General features: G+C 55.0%; 1 protein-coding gene across 1 annotated transcript; it reads left to right on the plus strand.

Moving 5' to 3' along the window:
* The first annotated feature begins 386 nt into the window (after window positions 1–386).
* Window positions 387–16,693, plus strand: LOC121275012 (haptoglobin-like). The gene is made up of 7 exons (XM_041182405.1): window positions 387–397; window positions 557–615; window positions 2,590–2,724; window positions 5,607–5,681; window positions 6,354–6,488; window positions 6,749–6,823; window positions 15,905–16,693. Exons 1-7 carry the CDS (start codon window positions 387–389, stop codon window positions 16,681–16,683), a joined length of 1,269 nt encoding a protein of 422 aa, XP_041038339.1. The 3' UTR covers window positions 16,684–16,693.
* The last annotated feature ends 345 nt before the right edge of the window (window positions 16,694–17,038 follow it).

The following is a 17,038-nucleotide window of genomic DNA, read 5'->3' on the forward strand; positions in this document are numbered from 1 at the left end:
TGTATCTAACCCCGTGCTGTACCTGTCCTGGGAGAGTTTGATGGGGACGGTGTAGAGGGAGATTTACTCTGTATCTAACCCCGTGCTGTACCTGTCCTGGGAGTGTTTGATGGGGACGGTGTAGATGGAGATTTACTCTGTATCTAACCCCGTGCTGTACCTGTCCTGGGAGAGTTTGATGGGGACGGTGTAGAGGGGAGATTTACTCTGTATCTAACCCCGTGCTGTACCTGTCCTGGGAGTGTTTGATGGGGACGGTGTATAGGGAGATTTACTCTGTATCTAACCCCGTGCTGTACCTGTCCTGGGAGTGTTTGATGGGGACAGTGTAGAGGGAGCTGTATTCTGTATCTAACCCCGTGCTGTACCTGTCCTGGGAGTGTTTGATGGGGACAGTGTAGAGGGAGATTTACTCTGTATCTAACCCCGTGCTGTACCTTTCCGGGGAATGTCAATAATTGAAGAGTGCAGACGCTCTGTGTTGGGTTTGGGAGGTTCAGACATGGGGAGAATGTGTGTTAGAGTGATGTGCCTGATTCATCTGTTCCTTTCGCAGGTCAGTGCAGGTGATCTTGCTTTGCTTGCTGGTAGCTCCTTCATTTCAGGATCATGAGGGTAAGTGCGTTCACACTGTTGGAGGGTCAGTACTGAGGGAGTGCTGCACTGTCTGAGGGTCAGTGCTGAGGGAGAGCCGCACTTTCGGAGGGTCAGTACTGAGGGAGAGCCGCACTGTCTGAGGGTCAGTGCTGAGGGAGAGCCGCACTTTCGGAGGGTCAGTACTGAGGGAGAGCCGCACTGTCGGAGGGTCAGTACTGAGGGAGAGCCGCACTGTCGGAGGGTCAGTACTGAGGGAGAGCCGCACTGTGGGAGGGTCAGTACTGAGGGAGAGCCGCACTGTCGGAGGGTCAGTGCTGAGGGTGCGCCGCACTGTCGGAGGGTTAGTGCTGAGGGAGAGCCGCACTGTCGGAGGGTCAGTGCTGAGGGAGAGCCTCACTGTCGGAGGGTCAGTACTGAGGGAGAGCTGCACTGTGGGAGGGTCAGTACTGAGGGAGAGCCGCACTGTCGGAGGGTCAGTGCTGAGGGTGCGCCGCACTGTCGGAGGGTTAGTGCTGAGGGAGAGCCGCACTGTCGAGGGTCAGTGCTGAGGGAGAGCCTCACTGTCGGAGGGTCAGTACTGAGGCAAAGCTGCACTGTCGGAGGGTCAGTACTGAGGGAGAGCCGCACTGTCGGAGGGTCATTGCTGAGGGAGAGCCGCACTGTCGGAGGGTCAGTGCTGAGGGAGAGCCGCACTGTCGGAGGGTCAGTGCTGAGGGAGAGCCGCACTGTCGTAGGGTCAGTGCTGAGGGAGAGCCGCACTGTCGGAAGGTCAGTGCTGAGGGAGAGCCGCACTGTGGGAGGGTCATTGCTGAGGGAGAGCCGCACTGTCGGAGGGTCAGTACTGAGGGAGAGCCGCACTGTCGGAGGGTCAGTGCTGAGGGTGCGCCGCACTGTCGGAGGGTTAGTGCTGAGGGAGAGCCGCACTGTCGGAGGGTCAGTGCTGAGGGAGAGCCTCACTGTCGGAGGGTCAGTACTGAGGGAGAGCTGCACTGTTGGAGGGTCAGTGCTGAGGGAGAGCCGCACTGTCGGAGGGTCAGTGCTGAGGGAGAGCCGCACTGTCGGAGGGTCAGTGCTGAGGGAGAGCCGCACTGTCGGAGGGTCAGTGCTGAGGGAGAGCCGCACTGTCGGAGGGTCAGTGCTGAGGGAGAACTGCACTCTCGGAGGGTCAGTGCTGAGGGAGAACCGCACTGTCGGAGGGTCAGTGCTGAGGGAGAACCGCACTGTCGGAGGGTCAGTACTGAGGGAGAGCCGCACTGTCGGAGGGTCAGTACTGAGGGAGAGCCGCACTGTCGGAGTGTCAGTACTGAGGGAGAGCCGCACTGTCGGAGGGTCAGTGCTGAGGGAGCGCCGCACTGTCGGAGGGTCAGTGCTGAGGGACAACCGCACTGTCGGAGTGTCAGTACTGAGGGAGAGCCGCACTGTCGGAGGGTCAGTGCTGAGGGAGCGCCGCACTGTCGGAGGGTCAGTGCTGAGGGAGAACCGCACTGTCGGAGGGTCAGTACTGAGGGAGTGCTGCACTGTCGGAGTGTCAGTACTGAGGGAGAGCCGCACTGTCGGAGGGTCAGTGCTGAGGGAGAGCCGCACTGTCGGAGGGTCAGTACTGATGTCTCTCTTTCTTGATGTTTTCCAGAAGGTCATCATGCTACGCTTGCTCCTGATCATGCGGATGGTAAGTTATTTTTCGATATCTATCAGTCCCGTCTTGGTTAAGAGGTCATTGTGGCTTGTACCTGAGGACAGGGGCCTGTTCGTTGGAGGAATCAGTACTGATTGGGGGGCCAAATAGAGAGGGAACCCCCAGGACAGAAGGAGGGCCCGGTACAGAGGGAGAGCCGCACTGTCGGAGGGTCAGTACTGAGGGAGAGCTGCACTGTCGGAGGTTCAGTACTGAGGGAGCACCGCAGTGTCAGAGTGCAATGCCAGGGATTCAATCCTCTTCTGGTCTCTGTCTCTCACCAGCTCTCTCTGTCTCTCCTCTCTAACCTCTTGCAGTACACTGTGGCGTTCCAGGGAATATCACGCATGGTCACTACGAGTACTTGTCCCACCACGATGATGATACTTACCTTTCCGTTATCAAGTACACCTGTGATGCTCCCATCTATCACCTACAGGACCCCGAGGAAGGTAAGTTGTCCTGGAATGATGCGCAAGTGTTTCGCGTGGGAAGTCCACCAGCTGGCTTCCAACATAATACAGCAGAGCCTCCTCCGCTTACATGTCCGGCCTGTCACCTCCACCTCCCGCCAGTGGAGCCAAGCTCTCGAGGTTAATCACGTGCGGGAGTGGTCTGGATTGGAGGCGTCGGGTTGGCTGGTGTTGGTGGTGGGGGGTGGGGGATTGTGGGTAGGGGTGGCGTTCCCCGAGTTCAGTGGTCATCGGTGGACGAGGTGCCTCCCTGAAGGCGTGGGAAGTACGTTGAGTCGGCGGCGCGCTCCTGGATGAGCAGCTTCACTTTAAGTGGCTCGGGATTGAGAGGTGGTTGCAAGTTGACCAAGCCTAGGAGCGAAGTATTTGCCATTGGTGTTGGTGGGTGTTGGGGCAGTTCTTGACTTTTAGACACCAGCGGTGGGGTTGGAAAAAGGCGTAAGAGGCAGGGATGGAAACCCTGATAAGAACGGATTTTGGCCAAGTGTGAAAGGTCAATCGCGGGAGACTTGAAACCTCAGGTCCAATGGGCAAGACGAATTTGGGTTATTGTTTGTGAACGATGTTCATCAAATGCATACAAAATAGATTTCCAGTTCGTTCTAACAAGGGCCCAACCAGCGAATGGACTATTTTGGTTCTCATATTGTGCTTTGAGAACAGGTTGATCAGTAATCTTGTGTTGTGTTGCGATCTCTGGGAAAGAGTGATCATAATATTATATTTTATCACAATGAGTTTGAGGATCTTCAATCCCATCCTCCCCACTCACTACCTCAGTCCTCCTCTCTCCAACTCCCTGTAATGAACCCCCTCTCCCTCACTGCCACCATCTCCTCTCTCTCTCTCATTCCTACACACCCCACCCTCTTCCTCACTCTAACCATTCCCATCCTATTCATTAGTCCCACCTTGCAAGCAGCTCCCCATTTCCCTCACTCCTATACATATCCCTCATTCCCACCGTCTCCCCGTATCAAAAACAGAATTACCTGGAAAAACTCAGCAGGTCTGGCAGCATCGGCGGAGAAGAAAAGAGTTGACGTTTCGAGTCCTCATGACCCTTCGACAGAACGGTTCTGTCGAAGGGTCATGAGGACTCGAAACGTCAACTCTTTTCTTCTCCGCCGATGCTGCCAGACCTGCTGAGTTTTTCCAGGTAATTCTGTTTTTGTTTTGGATTTCCAGCATCCGCAGTTTTTTTGTTTTTTTTTTTGTTTTTTTTTGTCTCCCCGTATCCCCCATTCCTGCTGTCTCCCCATATCCCTCACTCCCACCATCTCCCCGTGTCCCTCACTCCCACCCTCTCCCCGTGTCCCTCACTTCTGCCCTCTCCCCAAGTCCCTCACTCCTGCCCTCTCCCCGTATCCCTCACTCCCGCCCTCTCGCCGTGTCCCTCACTCCCGCCCTCTCCCCGTGTCCCTCACTCCCGCCCTCTCCCCATGTCCCTCACTCCCGCCCTCTCCCCATATCCCTAACTCCCGCCCTCTCCCTGTGTCCCTCACTCCTGCCCTCTCCCCGTATCCCTCACTCCCACCCTCTCCCCATGTCCCTCACTCCTGCCCTTTCCCCGTATCCCTCACTCCCACCCTCTCCCCATGTCCCTCACTCCTGCCCTTTCCCCGTATCCCTCACTCGCGCCCTCTCCCCGTATCCCTCAATCCCCGTATCCCTCACTACCGCCCTCTCCCCGTATCCCTCACTCCCGCCCTCTCCCCGTGTCCCTCACTCCTGCCCTCTCCCCGTATCCCTCACTCCCGCTCTCTCCCCGTATCCTTCACTCCCGCTCTCTCCCCATATCCCTCACTCCCGCCCTCTCCCTGTATCCCTCACTCCCGTTCTCTCCCCGTGTCCCTCACTTCCGCCCTCTCCCCGTGTCCCTCACTCCCGCCCTCTCCCCGTGTCCCTCACTCCCGCCCTCTCCCCGTATCCCTCACTCCCCGTGTCCCTCACTCCCGCCCTCTCCCCGTGTCCCTCACTCCTGCCCTCTCCCCATGTCCCTCACTCCCCATGTCCCTCACTCCCGCCCTCTCCCCGTAACCCTCACTCCCACCCTCTCCCCTTATCCCTCACTCCCGCCCTCTCCCCGTGTCCCTCACTCCCGCCCTCTCCCTGTGTCCCTCACTCCCGCCCTCTCCCCGTATCCCTCACTCCCGCCCTCTTCCTGTGTCCCTCACTCCCGCCCTCTCCCCGTATCCCTCACTCCCGCCCTCTCCCCGTGTCCCTCACTCGCGCCCTCTCCCTGTGTCCCTCACTCCCAGCACCTCCTCAGATATTGAACTAATTGGTTCTCGACCCCCACCCGCCCTCACTTACACCTTTGCCCCTCGATATCACCCCACAAACCACCCCCCCCACGCTCCTCTCTCGCCAAGCCAGCCGGTGCATGACTCCCCCGCCTGGAGTGTGAAATAGCAAGCAGAAAGCGACGGCTGGGGTGGAGGTGGGCACAGGTGGGACAAGAGGGGTTGGCTGGCAGCGGTGGTGGTGGGAGGGTGGGTGGTGAGGTGGGGAGAGGGGGCGGAGGAGACTGGAGAGGTAATTCCGAGGAACGTTGAGCTTGAGAAGCCGGGTAGAGGCCGAATCTTTGGGGGGGTGGGGGAGCAACCTCGACGGGCAGAAAGGCAGGGCGTGAGGCCCACCACAGCCCACCAGCTACCTCCAAATCATTTGTGCTAAACTGGTGGGCATGGTGGCTTGGGGAGGCAAGGGAATGTGGGGCGGGGGGTGTTGAACGTGCGATTGGGGGGGTTGGTGGGGGAGGGATTTTGGTGGGGAGGGGGTTTGGACCAATAGTGTGGAACCTTTGCTTATTTGTGCTCCCGCTCTCTCTCCCGCTCTCTCTCTTTCTCTGAATCCAGCTGTCTACATCTGCACAGAGCATAGCAAGTGGAGTAATGCAAAACTAAAGCACAGACTACCAAAATGTCAGAAGGGTAAGTGACAAACTCTAAAAAAATCAGTCCGGAAGGAGCCCAATTCCAGATCGTCTCGCCACAGACACCTGTAAAATCTCCGTATCCCCCCTCGGTTAGACCACACTCGGAGCACCGTGCACAGTTCCTGTCTCCCTATCCCGCCCTCGGTTAGACCACACTCAGAGCACCGTGCACAGTTCCGGTCTCCGTATCCCCCCTCGGTTAGACCACACTCGGAGCACCGTGCACAGTTCCTGTCTCCCTATCCCCCCCTCGGTTAGACCACACTCGGAGCACCGTGCACAGTTCCGGTCTCCGTATCCCCCCCTCGGTTAGACCACATTCGGAGCACCGTGCACAGTTCCGGTCTCTGTATCCCCCCCTCGGTTAGACCACACTCGGAGCACCGTGCACAGTTCCGGTCTCCGTATCCCCCCCTCGGTTAGACCACATTCGGAGCACCGTGCACAGTTCCGGTCTCTGTATCCCCCCCTCGGTTAGACCACACTCGGAGCACCGTGCACAGTCCCGGTCTCCGTATCCCCCCCTCGGTTAGACCACACTCGGAGCACCGTGCACAGTCCTAGTCTTCGTATCCCCCCCTCGGTAAGACCACACTCAGAGCACTGTGCACACCTTTGACACTGGGTTCGCTCTTGTCACTAATCTCAATGAATTTTTGAATCACAGTTCATTGTCCACCACCCACTGATGTTGCACATGGTCATTATGAATATATAACAACACACGGGACAACTAGCTATCTCTCTGCAATCAAATATACTTGCGATGCCAACTACCATGAGAGAGACTTCAGCGATGAAGGTGGGTGTTGAGATGAGCATCCAAAAACAGGGGTGATATCACATGAGAATATAAAGCACTCCCCAGCACCATCAGTGCTGATGGAGAGCCGCACTGTCGGAGGGTCAGTGCTGAGGGAGAGCCGCACTGTCGGAGGGTCAGTGCTGAGGGAGAGCCGCACTGTCGGAGGGTCAGTGCTGAGGGAGAGCCGCACTGTCGGAGGGTCAGTGCTGAGGGAGTGAATTAGCTATATTCTAAGCTGTTCTTTCCGTGTTCTACAGGAGTGTATATTTGTACCATTGATGGCAAGTGGAGAAACACTGACTTGGAATACGAACTTCCCACGTGTGAACCTGGTGAGTATTAATTTTATTCTCACAGATCAGAGCCAGTACAACAGAGAGAATATCTCTCTCTGTCAGGGATCCTGTTAAAGAGGGAGTCTCTCTCTCTCTCTCGCTGTCAGGGACCCTGTTAAAGAGGGAGTCTCTCTCTCTCTCTGTCAGTGACCCTGTTAAAGAGGGAGTCTCTCTCTCTCTCTCTCTGTCAGGGACCCTGTTAAAGAGGGAGTCTCTCTCTCTGTCAGGGACCCTGTTAAAGAGGGAGTCTCTCTCTCTCTGTCAGAGACCCTGTTAAAGAGGGAGTCTCTCTCTCTCTCTCAGGGACCCTTTTAAAGAGGGAGTCTCTCTCTCTCTCTCTCTGTGTCAGGGACCCTGTCAAAGAGGGAGTCTCTCTCTCTCTCTTTCAGGGACCCTGTTAAAGAGAGAGTCTCTCTCTCTCTCTCTGTCAGGGACCCTGTTAAAGAGGGAGTCTCTCTCTCTCTCTCTGTCAGGGACCCTGTTAAAGAGGGAGTCTCTCTCTCTCTCTGTCAGGGACGCTGTTAAAGAGGGAGTCTCTCTCTCTCTCTCTCTGTGTCAGGGACCCTGTTAAAGAGGGAGTCTCTCTCTCTCTCTCTGTCAGGGACCCTGTTAAAGAGGGAATCTCTCTCTCTCTCTCTCTCTGTCAGGGACCCTGTTAAAGAGGGAGTCTCTCTCTCTCTCTGTGTCAGGGACCCTGTTAAAGAGGGAGTCTCTCTCTCTCTCTCTGTCAGAGACCCTGTTAAAGAGGGAGTGTCTCTCTCTCTCTCTCTGTCAGGGACCCTGTTAAAGAGGGAGTCTCTCTCTCTCTCTCTGTCAGTGACCCTGTTAAAGAGGGAGTCTCTCTCTGTCTCTGTGTCAGGGACCCTGTTAAAGAGGGAGTCTCTCTCTCTCTCTCTGTGTCAGGGACCCTGTTAAAGAGGGAGTCTCTCTCTCTCTCTCTGTCAGGGACCCTGTTAAAGAGGGAATCTCTCTCTCTCTCTCTCTGTCAGGGACCCTGTTAAAGAGGGAGTCTCTCTCTCTCTCTCTGTCAGTGACCCTGTTAAAGAGGGAGTCTCTCTCTGTCTCTGTGTCAGGGACCCTGTTAAAGAGGGAGTCTCTCTCTCTCTCTCTGTGTCAGGGACCCTGTTAAAGAGGGAGTCTCTCTCTCTCTCTCTGTCAGGGACCCTGTTAAAGAGGGAATCTCTCTCTCTCTCTCTCTCTGTCAGGGACCCTGTTAAAGAGGGAGTCTCTCTCTCTCTCTGTGTCAGGGACCCTGTTAAAGAGGGAGTCTCTCTCTCTCTCTCTCTGTCAGAGACCCTGTTAAAGAGGGAGTGTCTCTCTCTCTCTCTCTGTCAGGGACCCTGTTAAAGAGGGAGTCTCTCTCTCTCTCTCTGTCAGTGACCCTGTTAAAGAGGGAGTCTCTCTCTGTCTCTGTGTCAGGGACCCTGTTAAAGAGGGAGTCTCTCTCTCTCTCTTTCAGGGACCCTGTTAAAGAGGGAGTCTCTCTCTCTCTCTGTAAGAGACCCTGTTAAAGAGGGAGTCTCTCTCTCTCTCTCTGTCAGGGACGCTGTTAAAGAGGGAGTCTCTCTCTCTGTGTCAGGGACCCTGTTAAAGAGGGAGTCTCTCTCTCTCTCTCTCTTTCAGGGACCCTGTTAAAGAGGGAGTCTCTCTCTCTCTGTCATAGACCGTGTTAAAGAGGGAGTCTCTCTCTCTCTGTCAGGGACCCTGTTAAAGAGGGAGTCTCTCTCTCTCTCTCTTTCAGGGACCCTGTTAAAGAGGGAGTCTCTCTCTCTCTCTCTCTTTCAGGGACCCTGCTAAAGAGGGAGTCTCTCTCTCTCTCTCTGTCAGGGACCCTGTTAAAGAGGGAGTCTCTCTCTCTCTCTGTCAGGGACACTGTTAAAGAGGGAGTCTCTCTCTCTCTCTGTCAGTGACCCTGTTAAAGAGGGAGTCTCTCTCTCTCTCTCTGTCAGGGACCCTGTTAAAGAGGGAGTCTCTCTCTCTCTCTCTGTCAGGGACCCTGTTAAAGAGGGAGTCTCTCTCTGTCAGGAACCCTGTTAAAGAGGGAGTCTCTCTCTCTCTGTCAGGGACCCTGTTAAAGAGGGAGTCTCTCTCTGTCAGGGACCCTGTTAAAGAGGGAGTCTCACTCTCCCTCTCTGTCAGGGACCCTGTTAAAGAGGGAGTCTCTCTCTGTCATGAACCCTGTTAAAGAGGGAGTCTCTCTCTCTCTGTCAGGGACCCTGTTAAAGAGGGAGTCTCTCTCTCTCTCTCTGTCAGGGACCCTGTTAGAAAAGGGAGTCTCTCTCTCTCTCTCTGTCAGGGACCCTGTTAAAGAGGGAGTCCCTCTCTGTCAGGAACCCTGTTAAAGAGGGAGTCTCTCTCTCTCTGTCAGGGACCCTGTTAAAGAGGGAGTCTCTTTCTGTCAGGGACCCTGTTAAAGAGGGAGTCTCACTCTCCCTCTCTGTCAGGGACCCTGTTAAAGAGGGAGTCTCTCCTTGTCAGGAACCCTGTTAAAGAGGGAGTATCTCTCTCTCTGTCAGGGACCCTGTTAAAGAGGGAGTCTCTCTCTCTCTCTCTCTCTCTCTCTCTCTCTGTCAATGACCCTGTTAAAGAGGGAGTCTCTCCCTCTCTCTCTCTCTCTTTCAGGGACCCTGTTAAAGAGGGAGTCTCTCTCTCTCTCTGTCAGAGACCCTGCTAAAGAGGGAGTCTCTCTCTCTCTCTCTGTGTCAGGGACCCTGTTAAAGAGGGAGTCTCTCTCTCTCTCTCTCTTTCAGGGACCCTGTTAAAGAGGGAGTCTCTCTCTCTCTGTCAGAGACCCTGTTAAAGAGGGAGTCTCTCTCTCTCTCTCAGGCCCCCTTTTAAAGAGGGAGTCTCTCTCTCTCTCTCTCTCTGTGTCAGGGACCCTGTCAAAGAGGGAGTCTCTCTCTCTCTCTCTGTCAGGGACCCTGTTAAAGAGGGAGTCTCTCTCTCTCTCTCTGTCAGGGACCCTGTTAAAGAGGGAGTCTCTCTCTCTCTCTGTCAGGGACGCTGTTAAAGAGGGAGTCTCTCTCTCTCTCTCTGTGTCAGGGACCCTGTTAAAGAGGGAGTCTCTCTCTCTCTCTCTGTCAGGGACCCTGTTAAAGAGGGAGTCTCTCTCTCTCTCTCTGTCAGGGACCCTGTTAAAGAGGGAGTCTCTCTCTCTCTCTGTCAGGGACGCTGTTAAAGAGGGAGTCTCTCTCTCTCTCTCTGTGTCAGGGACCCTGTTAAAGAGGGAGTCTCTCTCTCTCTCTCTGTCAGGGACCCTGTTAAAGAGGGAATCTCTCTCTCTCTCTCTCTCTCTGTCAGGGACCCTGTTAAAGAGGGAGTCTCTCTCTCTCTCTGTGTCAGGGACCCTGTTAAAGAGGGAGTCTCTCTCTCTCTCTCTCTCTGTCAGAGACCCTGTTAAAGAGGGAGTGTCTCTCTCTCTCTCTCTGTCAGGGACCCTGTTAAAGAGGGAGTCTCTCTCTCTCTCTCTCTGTCAGTGACCCTGTTAAAGAGGGAGTCTCTCTCTGTCTCTGTGTCAGGGACCCTGTTAAACAGGGAGTGTCTCTCTCTCTCTCTCTTTCAGGGACCCTGTTAAAGAGGGAGTCTCTCTCTCTCTGTAAGAGACCCTGTTAAAGAGGGAGTCTCTCTCTCTCTCTCTGTCAGGGACGCTGTTAAAGAGGGAGTCTCTCTCTCTCTCTCTGTCAGGGACGCTGTTAAAGAGGGAGTCTCTCTCTCTGTGTCAGGGACCCTGTTAAAGAGGGAGTCTCTCTCTCTCTCTCTCTTTCAGGGACCCTTTTAAAGAGGGAGTCTCTCTCTCTCTGTCATAGACCGTGTTAAAGAGGGAGTCTCTCTCTCTCTCTCTTTCAGGGACCCTGTTAAAGAGGGAGTCTCTCTCTCTCTCTCTCTTTCAGGGACCCTGCTAAAGAGGGAGTCTCTCTCTCTCTCTCTCTCTCTGTCAGGGACCCTGTTAAAGAGGGAGTCTCTCTCTCTCTCTGTCAGTGACCCTGTTAAAGAGGGAGTCTCTCTCTCTCTCTCTCTGTCAGGGACCCTGTTAAAGAGGGAGTCTCTCTCTCTGTCAGGGACCCTGTTAAAGAGGGAGTCTCTCTCTCTCTGTCAGAGACCCTGTTAAAGAGGGAGTCTCTCTCTCTCTCTCAGGGACCCTTTTAAAGAGGGAGTCTCTCTCTCTCTCTCTCTGTGTCAGGGACCCTGTCAAAGAGGGAGTCTCTCTCTCTCTCTTTCAGGGACCCTGTTAAAGAGAGAGTCTCTCTCTCTCTCTCTGTCAGGGACCCTGTTAAAGAGGGAGTCTCTCTCTCTCTCTCTGTCAGGGACCCTGTTAAAGAGGGAGTCTCTCTCTCCCTCTGTCAGGGACGCTGTTAAAGAGGGAGTCTCTCTCTCTCTCTCTCTGTGTCAGGGACCCTGTTAAAGAGGGAGTCTCTCTCTCTCTCTCTGTCAGGGACCCTGTTAAAGAGGGAATCTCTCTCTCTCTCTCTCTCTGTCAGGGACCCTGTTAAAGAGGGAGTCTCTCTCTCTCTCTGTGTCAGGGACCCTGTTAAAGAGGGAGTCTCTCTCTCTCTCTCTGTCAGAGACCCTGTTAAAGAGGGAGTGTCTCTCTCTCTCTCTCTGTCAGGGACCCTGTTAAAGAGGGAGTCTCTCTCTCTCTCTCTGTCAGTGACCCTGTTAAAGAGGGAGTCTCTCTCTGTCTCTGTGTCAGGGACCCTGTTAAAGAGGGAGTCTCTCTCTCTCTCTCTGTGTCAGGGACCCTGTTAAAGAGGGAGTCTCTCTCTCTCTCTCTGTCAGGGACCCTGTTAAAGAGGGAATCTCTCTCTCTCTCTCTCTCTGTCAGGGACCCTGTTAAAGAGGGAGTCTCTCTCTCTCTCTCTGTCAGTGACCCTGTTAAAGAGGGAGTCTCTCTCTGTCTCTGTGTCAGGGACCCTGTTAAAGAGGGAGTCTCTCTCTCTCTCTCTGTGTCAGGGACCCTGTTAAAGAGGGAGTCTCTCTCTCTCTCTCTGTCAGGGACCCTGTTAAAGAGGGAATCTCTCTCTCTCTCTCTCTCTGTCAGGGACCCTGTTAAAGAGGGAGTCTCTCTCTCTCTCTGTGTCAGGGACCCTGTTAAAGAGGGAGTCTCTCTCTCTCTCTCTCTGTCAGAGACCCTGTTAAAGAGGGAGTGTCTCTCTCTCTCTCTCTGTCAGGGACCCTGTTAAAGAGGGAGTCTCTCTCTCTCTCTCTCTCTCTCAGTGACCCTGTTAAAGAGGGAGTCTCTCTCTGTCTCTGTGTCAGGGACCCTGTTAAAGAGGGAGTCTCTCTCTCTCTCTTTCAGGGACCCTGTTAAAGAGGGAGTCTCTCTCTCTCTCTGTCAGGGACCCTGTTAAAGAGGGAGTCTCTCTCTCTCTCTCTGTCAGGGACGCTGTTAAAGAGGGAGTCTCTCTCTCTGTGTCAGGGACCCTGTTAAAGAGGGAGTCTCTCTCTCTCTCTCTCTTTCAGGGACCCTGTTAAAGAGGGAGTCTCTCTCTCTCTGTCATAGACCGTGTTAAAGAGGGAGTCTCTCTCTCTCTGTCAGGGACCCTGTTAAAGAGGGAGTCTCTCTCTCTCTCTCTTTCAGGGACCCTGTTAAAGAGGGAGTCTCTCTCTCTCTCTCTCTTTCAGGGACCCTGCTAAAGAGGGAGTCTCTCTCTCTCTCTCTGTCAGGGACCCTGTTAAAGAGGGAGTCTCTCTCTCTCTCTGTCAGGGACACTGTTAAAGAGGGAGTCTCTCTCTCTCTCTGTCAGTGACCCTGTTAAAGAGGGAGTCTCTCTCTCTCTCTCTGTCAGGGACCCTGTTAAAGAGGGAGTCTCTCTCTCTCTCTCTGTCAGGGACCCTGTTAAAGAGGGAGTCTCTCTCTGTCAGGAACCCTGTTAAAGAGGGAGTCTCTCTCTCTCTGTCAGGGACCCTGTTAAAGAGGGAGTCTCTCTCTGTCAGGGACCCTGTTAAAGAGGGAGTCTCACTCTCCCTCTCTGTCAGGGACCCTGTTAAAGAGGGAGTCTCTCTCTGTCATGAACCCTGTTAAAGAGGGAGTCTCTCTCTCTCTGTCAGGGACCCTGTTAAAGAGGGAGTCTCTCTCTCTCTCTCTGTCAGGGACCCTGTTAGAAAAGGGAGTCTCTCTCTCTCTCTCTGTCAGGGACCCTGTTAAAGAGGGAGTCCCTCTCTGTCAGGAACCCTGTTAAAGAGGGAGTCTCTCTCTCTCTGTCAGGGACCCTGTTAAAGAGGGAGTCTCTTTCTGTCAGGGACCCTGTTAAAGAGGGAGTCTCACTCTCCCTCTCTGTCAGGGACCCTGTTAAAGAGGGAGTCTCTCCTTGTCAGGAACCCTGTTAAAGAGGGAGTATCTCTCTCTCTGTCAGGGACCCTGTTAAAGAGGGAGTCTCTCTCTCTCTCTCTCTCTCTCTCTCTCTCTGTCAATGACCCTGTTAAAGAGGGAGTCTCTCCCTCTCTCTCTCTCTCTTTCAGGGACCCTGTTAAAGAGGGAGTCTCTCTCTCTCTCTGTCAGAGACCCTGCTAAAGAGGGAGTCTCTCTCTCTCTCTCTGTGTCAGGGACCCTGTTAAAGAGGGAGTCTCTCTCTCTCTCTCTCTTTCAGGGACCCTGTTAAAGAGGGAGTCTCTCTCTCTCTGTCAGAGACCCTGTTAAAGAGGGAGTCTCTCTCTCTCTCTCAGGCCCCCTTTTAAAGAGGGAGTCTCTCTCTCTCTCTCTCTCTGTGTCAGGGACCCTGTCAAAGAGGGAGTCTCTCTCTCTCTCTCTGTCAGGGACCCTGTTAAAGAGGGAGTCTCTCTCTCTCTCTCTGTCAGGGACCCTGTTAAAGAGGGAGTCTCTCTCTCTCTCTGTCAGGGACGCTGTTAAAGAGGGAGTCTCTCTCTCTCTCTCTGTGTCAGGGACCCTGTTAAAGAGGGAGTCTCTCTCTCTCTCTCTGTCAGGGACCCTGTTAAAGAGGGAGTCTCTCTCTCTCTCTCTGTCAGGGACCCTGTTAAAGAGGGAGTCTCTCTCTCTCTCTGTCAGGGACGCTGTTAAAGAGGGAGTCTCTCTCTCTCTCTCTGTGTCAGGGACCCTGTTAAAGAGGGAGTCTCTCTCTCTCTCTCTGTCAGGGACCCTGTTAAAGAGGGAATCTCTCTCTCTCTCTCTCTCTCTGTCAGGGACCCTGTTAAAGAGGGAGTCTCTCTCTCTCTCTGTGTCAGGGACCCTGTTAAAGAGGGAGTCTCTCTCTCTCTCTCTCTCTGTCAGAGACCCTGTTAAAGAGGGAGTGTCTCTCTCTCTCTCTCTGTCAGGGACCCTGTTAAAGAGGGAGTCTCTCTCTCTCTCTCTCTGTCAGTGACCCTGTTAAAGAGGGAGTCTCTCTCTGTCTCTGTGTCAGGGACCCTGTTAAACAGGGAGTGTCTCTCTCTCTCTCTCTTTCAGGGACCCTGTTAAAGAGGGAGTCTCTCTCTCTCTGTAAGAGACCCTGTTAAAGAGGGAGTCTCTCTCTCTCTCTCTGTCAGGGACGCTGTTAAAGAGGGAGTCTCTCTCTCTCTCTCTGTCAGGGACGCTGTTAAAGAGGGAGTCTCTCTCTCTGTGTCAGGGACCCTGTTAAAGAGGGAGTCTCTCTCTCTCTCTCTCTTTCAGGGACCCTTTTAAAGAGGGAGTCTCTCTCTCTCTGTCATAGACCGTGTTAAAGAGGGAGTCTCTCTCTCTCTCTCTTTCAGGGACCCTGTTAAAGAGGGAGTCTCTCTCTCTCTCTCTCTTTCAGGGACCCTGCTAAAGAGGGAGTCTCTCTCTCTCTCTCTCTCTGTCAGGGACCCTGTTAAAGAGGGAGTCTCTCTCTCTCTCTGTCAGGGACCCTGTTAAAGACGGAGTCTCTCTCTGTCAGGGACCCTGTTAAAGAGGGAGTCTCTCTCTGTCAGGGACCCTGTTAAAGAGGAAGTCTCTCTCTCTCTCTGTCAGGGACCCTGTTAAAGAGGGAGTCTCTCTCTCTCTCTGTCAGGGACCCTGTTAAAGAGGGAGTCTCTCTCTCTCTCTCTGTCAGGGACCCCTGTTAAAGAGGGAGTCTCTCTCTCTCTCTCTCTGTCAGGGACGCTGTTAAAGAGGGAGTCTCTCTCTCTGTGTCAGGGACCCTGTTAAAGAGGGAGTCTCTCTCTCTCTCTCTCTTTCAGGGACCCTGTTAAAGAGGGAGTCTCTCTCTCTCTGTCATAGACCGTGTTAAAGAGGGAGTCTCTCTCTCTCTCTCTTTCAGGGACCCTGTTAAAGAGGGAGTCTCTCTCTCTCTCTCTTTCAGGGACCCTGCTAAAGAGGGAGTCTCTCTCTCTCTCTCTCTCTGTCAGGGACCCTGTTAAAGAGGGAGTCTCTCTCTCTCTCCGTCAGGGACCCTGTTAAAGAGGGAGTCTCTCTCTGTCAGGGACCCTGTTAAAGAGGGAGTCTCTCTCTGTCAGGGACCCTGTTAAAGAGGGAGTCTCTCTCTCTCTCTGTCAGGGACCCTGTTAAAGAGGGAGTCTCTCTCTGTCAGGGACCCTGTTAAAGAGGGAGTCTCTCTCTCTCTCTGTCAGGGACCCTGTTAAAGAGGGAGTCTCTCTCTCTCTCTCTGTCAGGGACCCTGTTAAAGAGGGAGTCTCTCTCTCTCTCTCTGTCAGGGATGCTGTTAAAGAGGGAGTCTCTCTCTCTCCGTGTCAGGGACCCTGTTAAAGAGGGAGTCTCTCTTGATCTCTGTCAGGGACCCTGTTAAAAAGGGAGTCTCTCTCTCTCTGTCAGGGACCCTGTTAAAGAGGGAGTCTCTCTCTCTCTCTCTGTGTCAGGGACCCTGTTAAAGAGGGAGTCTCTCTCTCTCTCTCTCTTTCAGGGACCCTGTTAAAGAGGGAGTCTCTCTCTCTCTCTCTCTGTCAGGGACCCTGTTAAAGAGGGATTCTTTCTCTCTGTCAGGGACCCTGTTAAAGAGGGATTCTTTCTCTCTGTCAGGGACCCTGTTAAAGAGGGATTCTTTCTCTCTGTCAGGGACCCTGTTAAAGAGGGATCTTTCGCCCCATTTACTGTTCCTCACCATGTGTTCTCTCTCTCTCTCTCTCCCCTCTTTCTCTCTCTCTCTCTCTCCCTCCCTCCCTCCGCTCCAGTGGAGTGCGGCAAACCGCTGGTGAGCCTCGAACCCCTGCAGCGCATCATCGGGGGCCGCATGGTGGTGCACGGCGCCTCCCCCTGGACCGTGCTGATGAAGAGCGAAGAGGGGGACATCATCGACGGGGTGCTGATCGACCACCGCTGGGTGCTCACCAGCGCCCGGGCCCTACAGCACCACCACCCGCTGGAGGCGGACGTCCTGGCCAAGGTCAAGGTCTACGTCGGGGTGGAGGATTCCCGGGAGGTGGACCTGCAGCACCAGCACCAGGTGGCTGGGGTCTACTACAACAACACCCGGACCCACGAGGTGGTCCGCTACCACGACGACCTGGCCCTGGTCAAGCTGGCCGGCAACGTCACCTTCTCCAACCGCGTCATGCCCCTCTGCCTGCCCTCCCGGCCCCTGGCCCAAGCGGGCAAGGTGGGTCAGGTGGCCGGCTGGGGGGTCGGACTGGACCTGGCCCCCGTCCCCCACCTGCTCTACGTCACCCTGGAGGTGGCCGACAGCCAGGAGTGCCGGTCCGAGCTGACCGCCCGGTACCCGGGGCACTTTCTGGCCGACGACCCCGACCAGTTCTGCACCCAGCGCTCGCCGCTGATGGAGAACGTCTGCCGGGGGGACCGCGGCGCCGCCTTCGCGGTCGAAGAGCACGGCACCCACTACGCCGCCGGCGTGCTGGCCTACGACGAGGCCTGCCGGGGCTACAGCTACGCCGTCTACACCGAAGTCTTCGGCTACCTGGACTGGATCAAGGAGATCATGGAGCATCACTGAGCCGAGCTGACACGCCGCGGGGTCGGGTCAGGGGTCAGGGGTCGTCGGAGGGCTGGGGTCAAGGGGGTCGGTGCCCGGATCCCCCCCCACCACCCCCCCTCCCCACACAGCAAACCCTTGACAACCATCTCCGAATACCCAGAGACTCCTTCCTACCGGTTCTGGGTTCCCTGAGACTCCTTAGCCCCTCCCCCCTCCCCCTCCCCCTCCCCCTCCCCCTCCCCCACCCACCGCCACCACCAACACACTGGGAGACTCCGCCCCTCCCTCCCCTCCCCCATCACCAACACGCTGGGAGACTCCGCCCCCCCCTCCCCTCCCCCATCACCAACACGCTGGGAGACTCCGCCCCTCC

This window comes from Carcharodon carcharias, assembly GCF_017639515.1.
Source record: "Carcharodon carcharias isolate sCarCar2 chromosome 40 unlocalized genomic scaffold, sCarCar2.pri SUPER_40_unloc_1, whole genome shotgun sequence".
In the NCBI taxonomy this organism is placed as follows: domain Eukaryota; kingdom Metazoa; phylum Chordata; class Chondrichthyes; order Lamniformes; family Lamnidae; genus Carcharodon; species Carcharodon carcharias.

What these genes read in the sequence shown, in the direction of transcription:
- LOC121275012 (XM_041182405.1), top strand. An exon ending in CCTACAGGACCCCGAGGAAG is followed by an intron (nt 2,725 to 5,606) that starts GTAAGTTGTCCT and finishes CTCTGAATCCAG; the next exon opens with CTGTCTACATCTGCACAGAG. An exon ending in ACTTCCCACGTGTGAACCTG is followed by an intron (nt 6,824 to 15,904) that starts GTGAGTATTAAT and finishes CCTCCGCTCCAG; the next exon opens with TGGAGTGCGGCAAACCGCTG.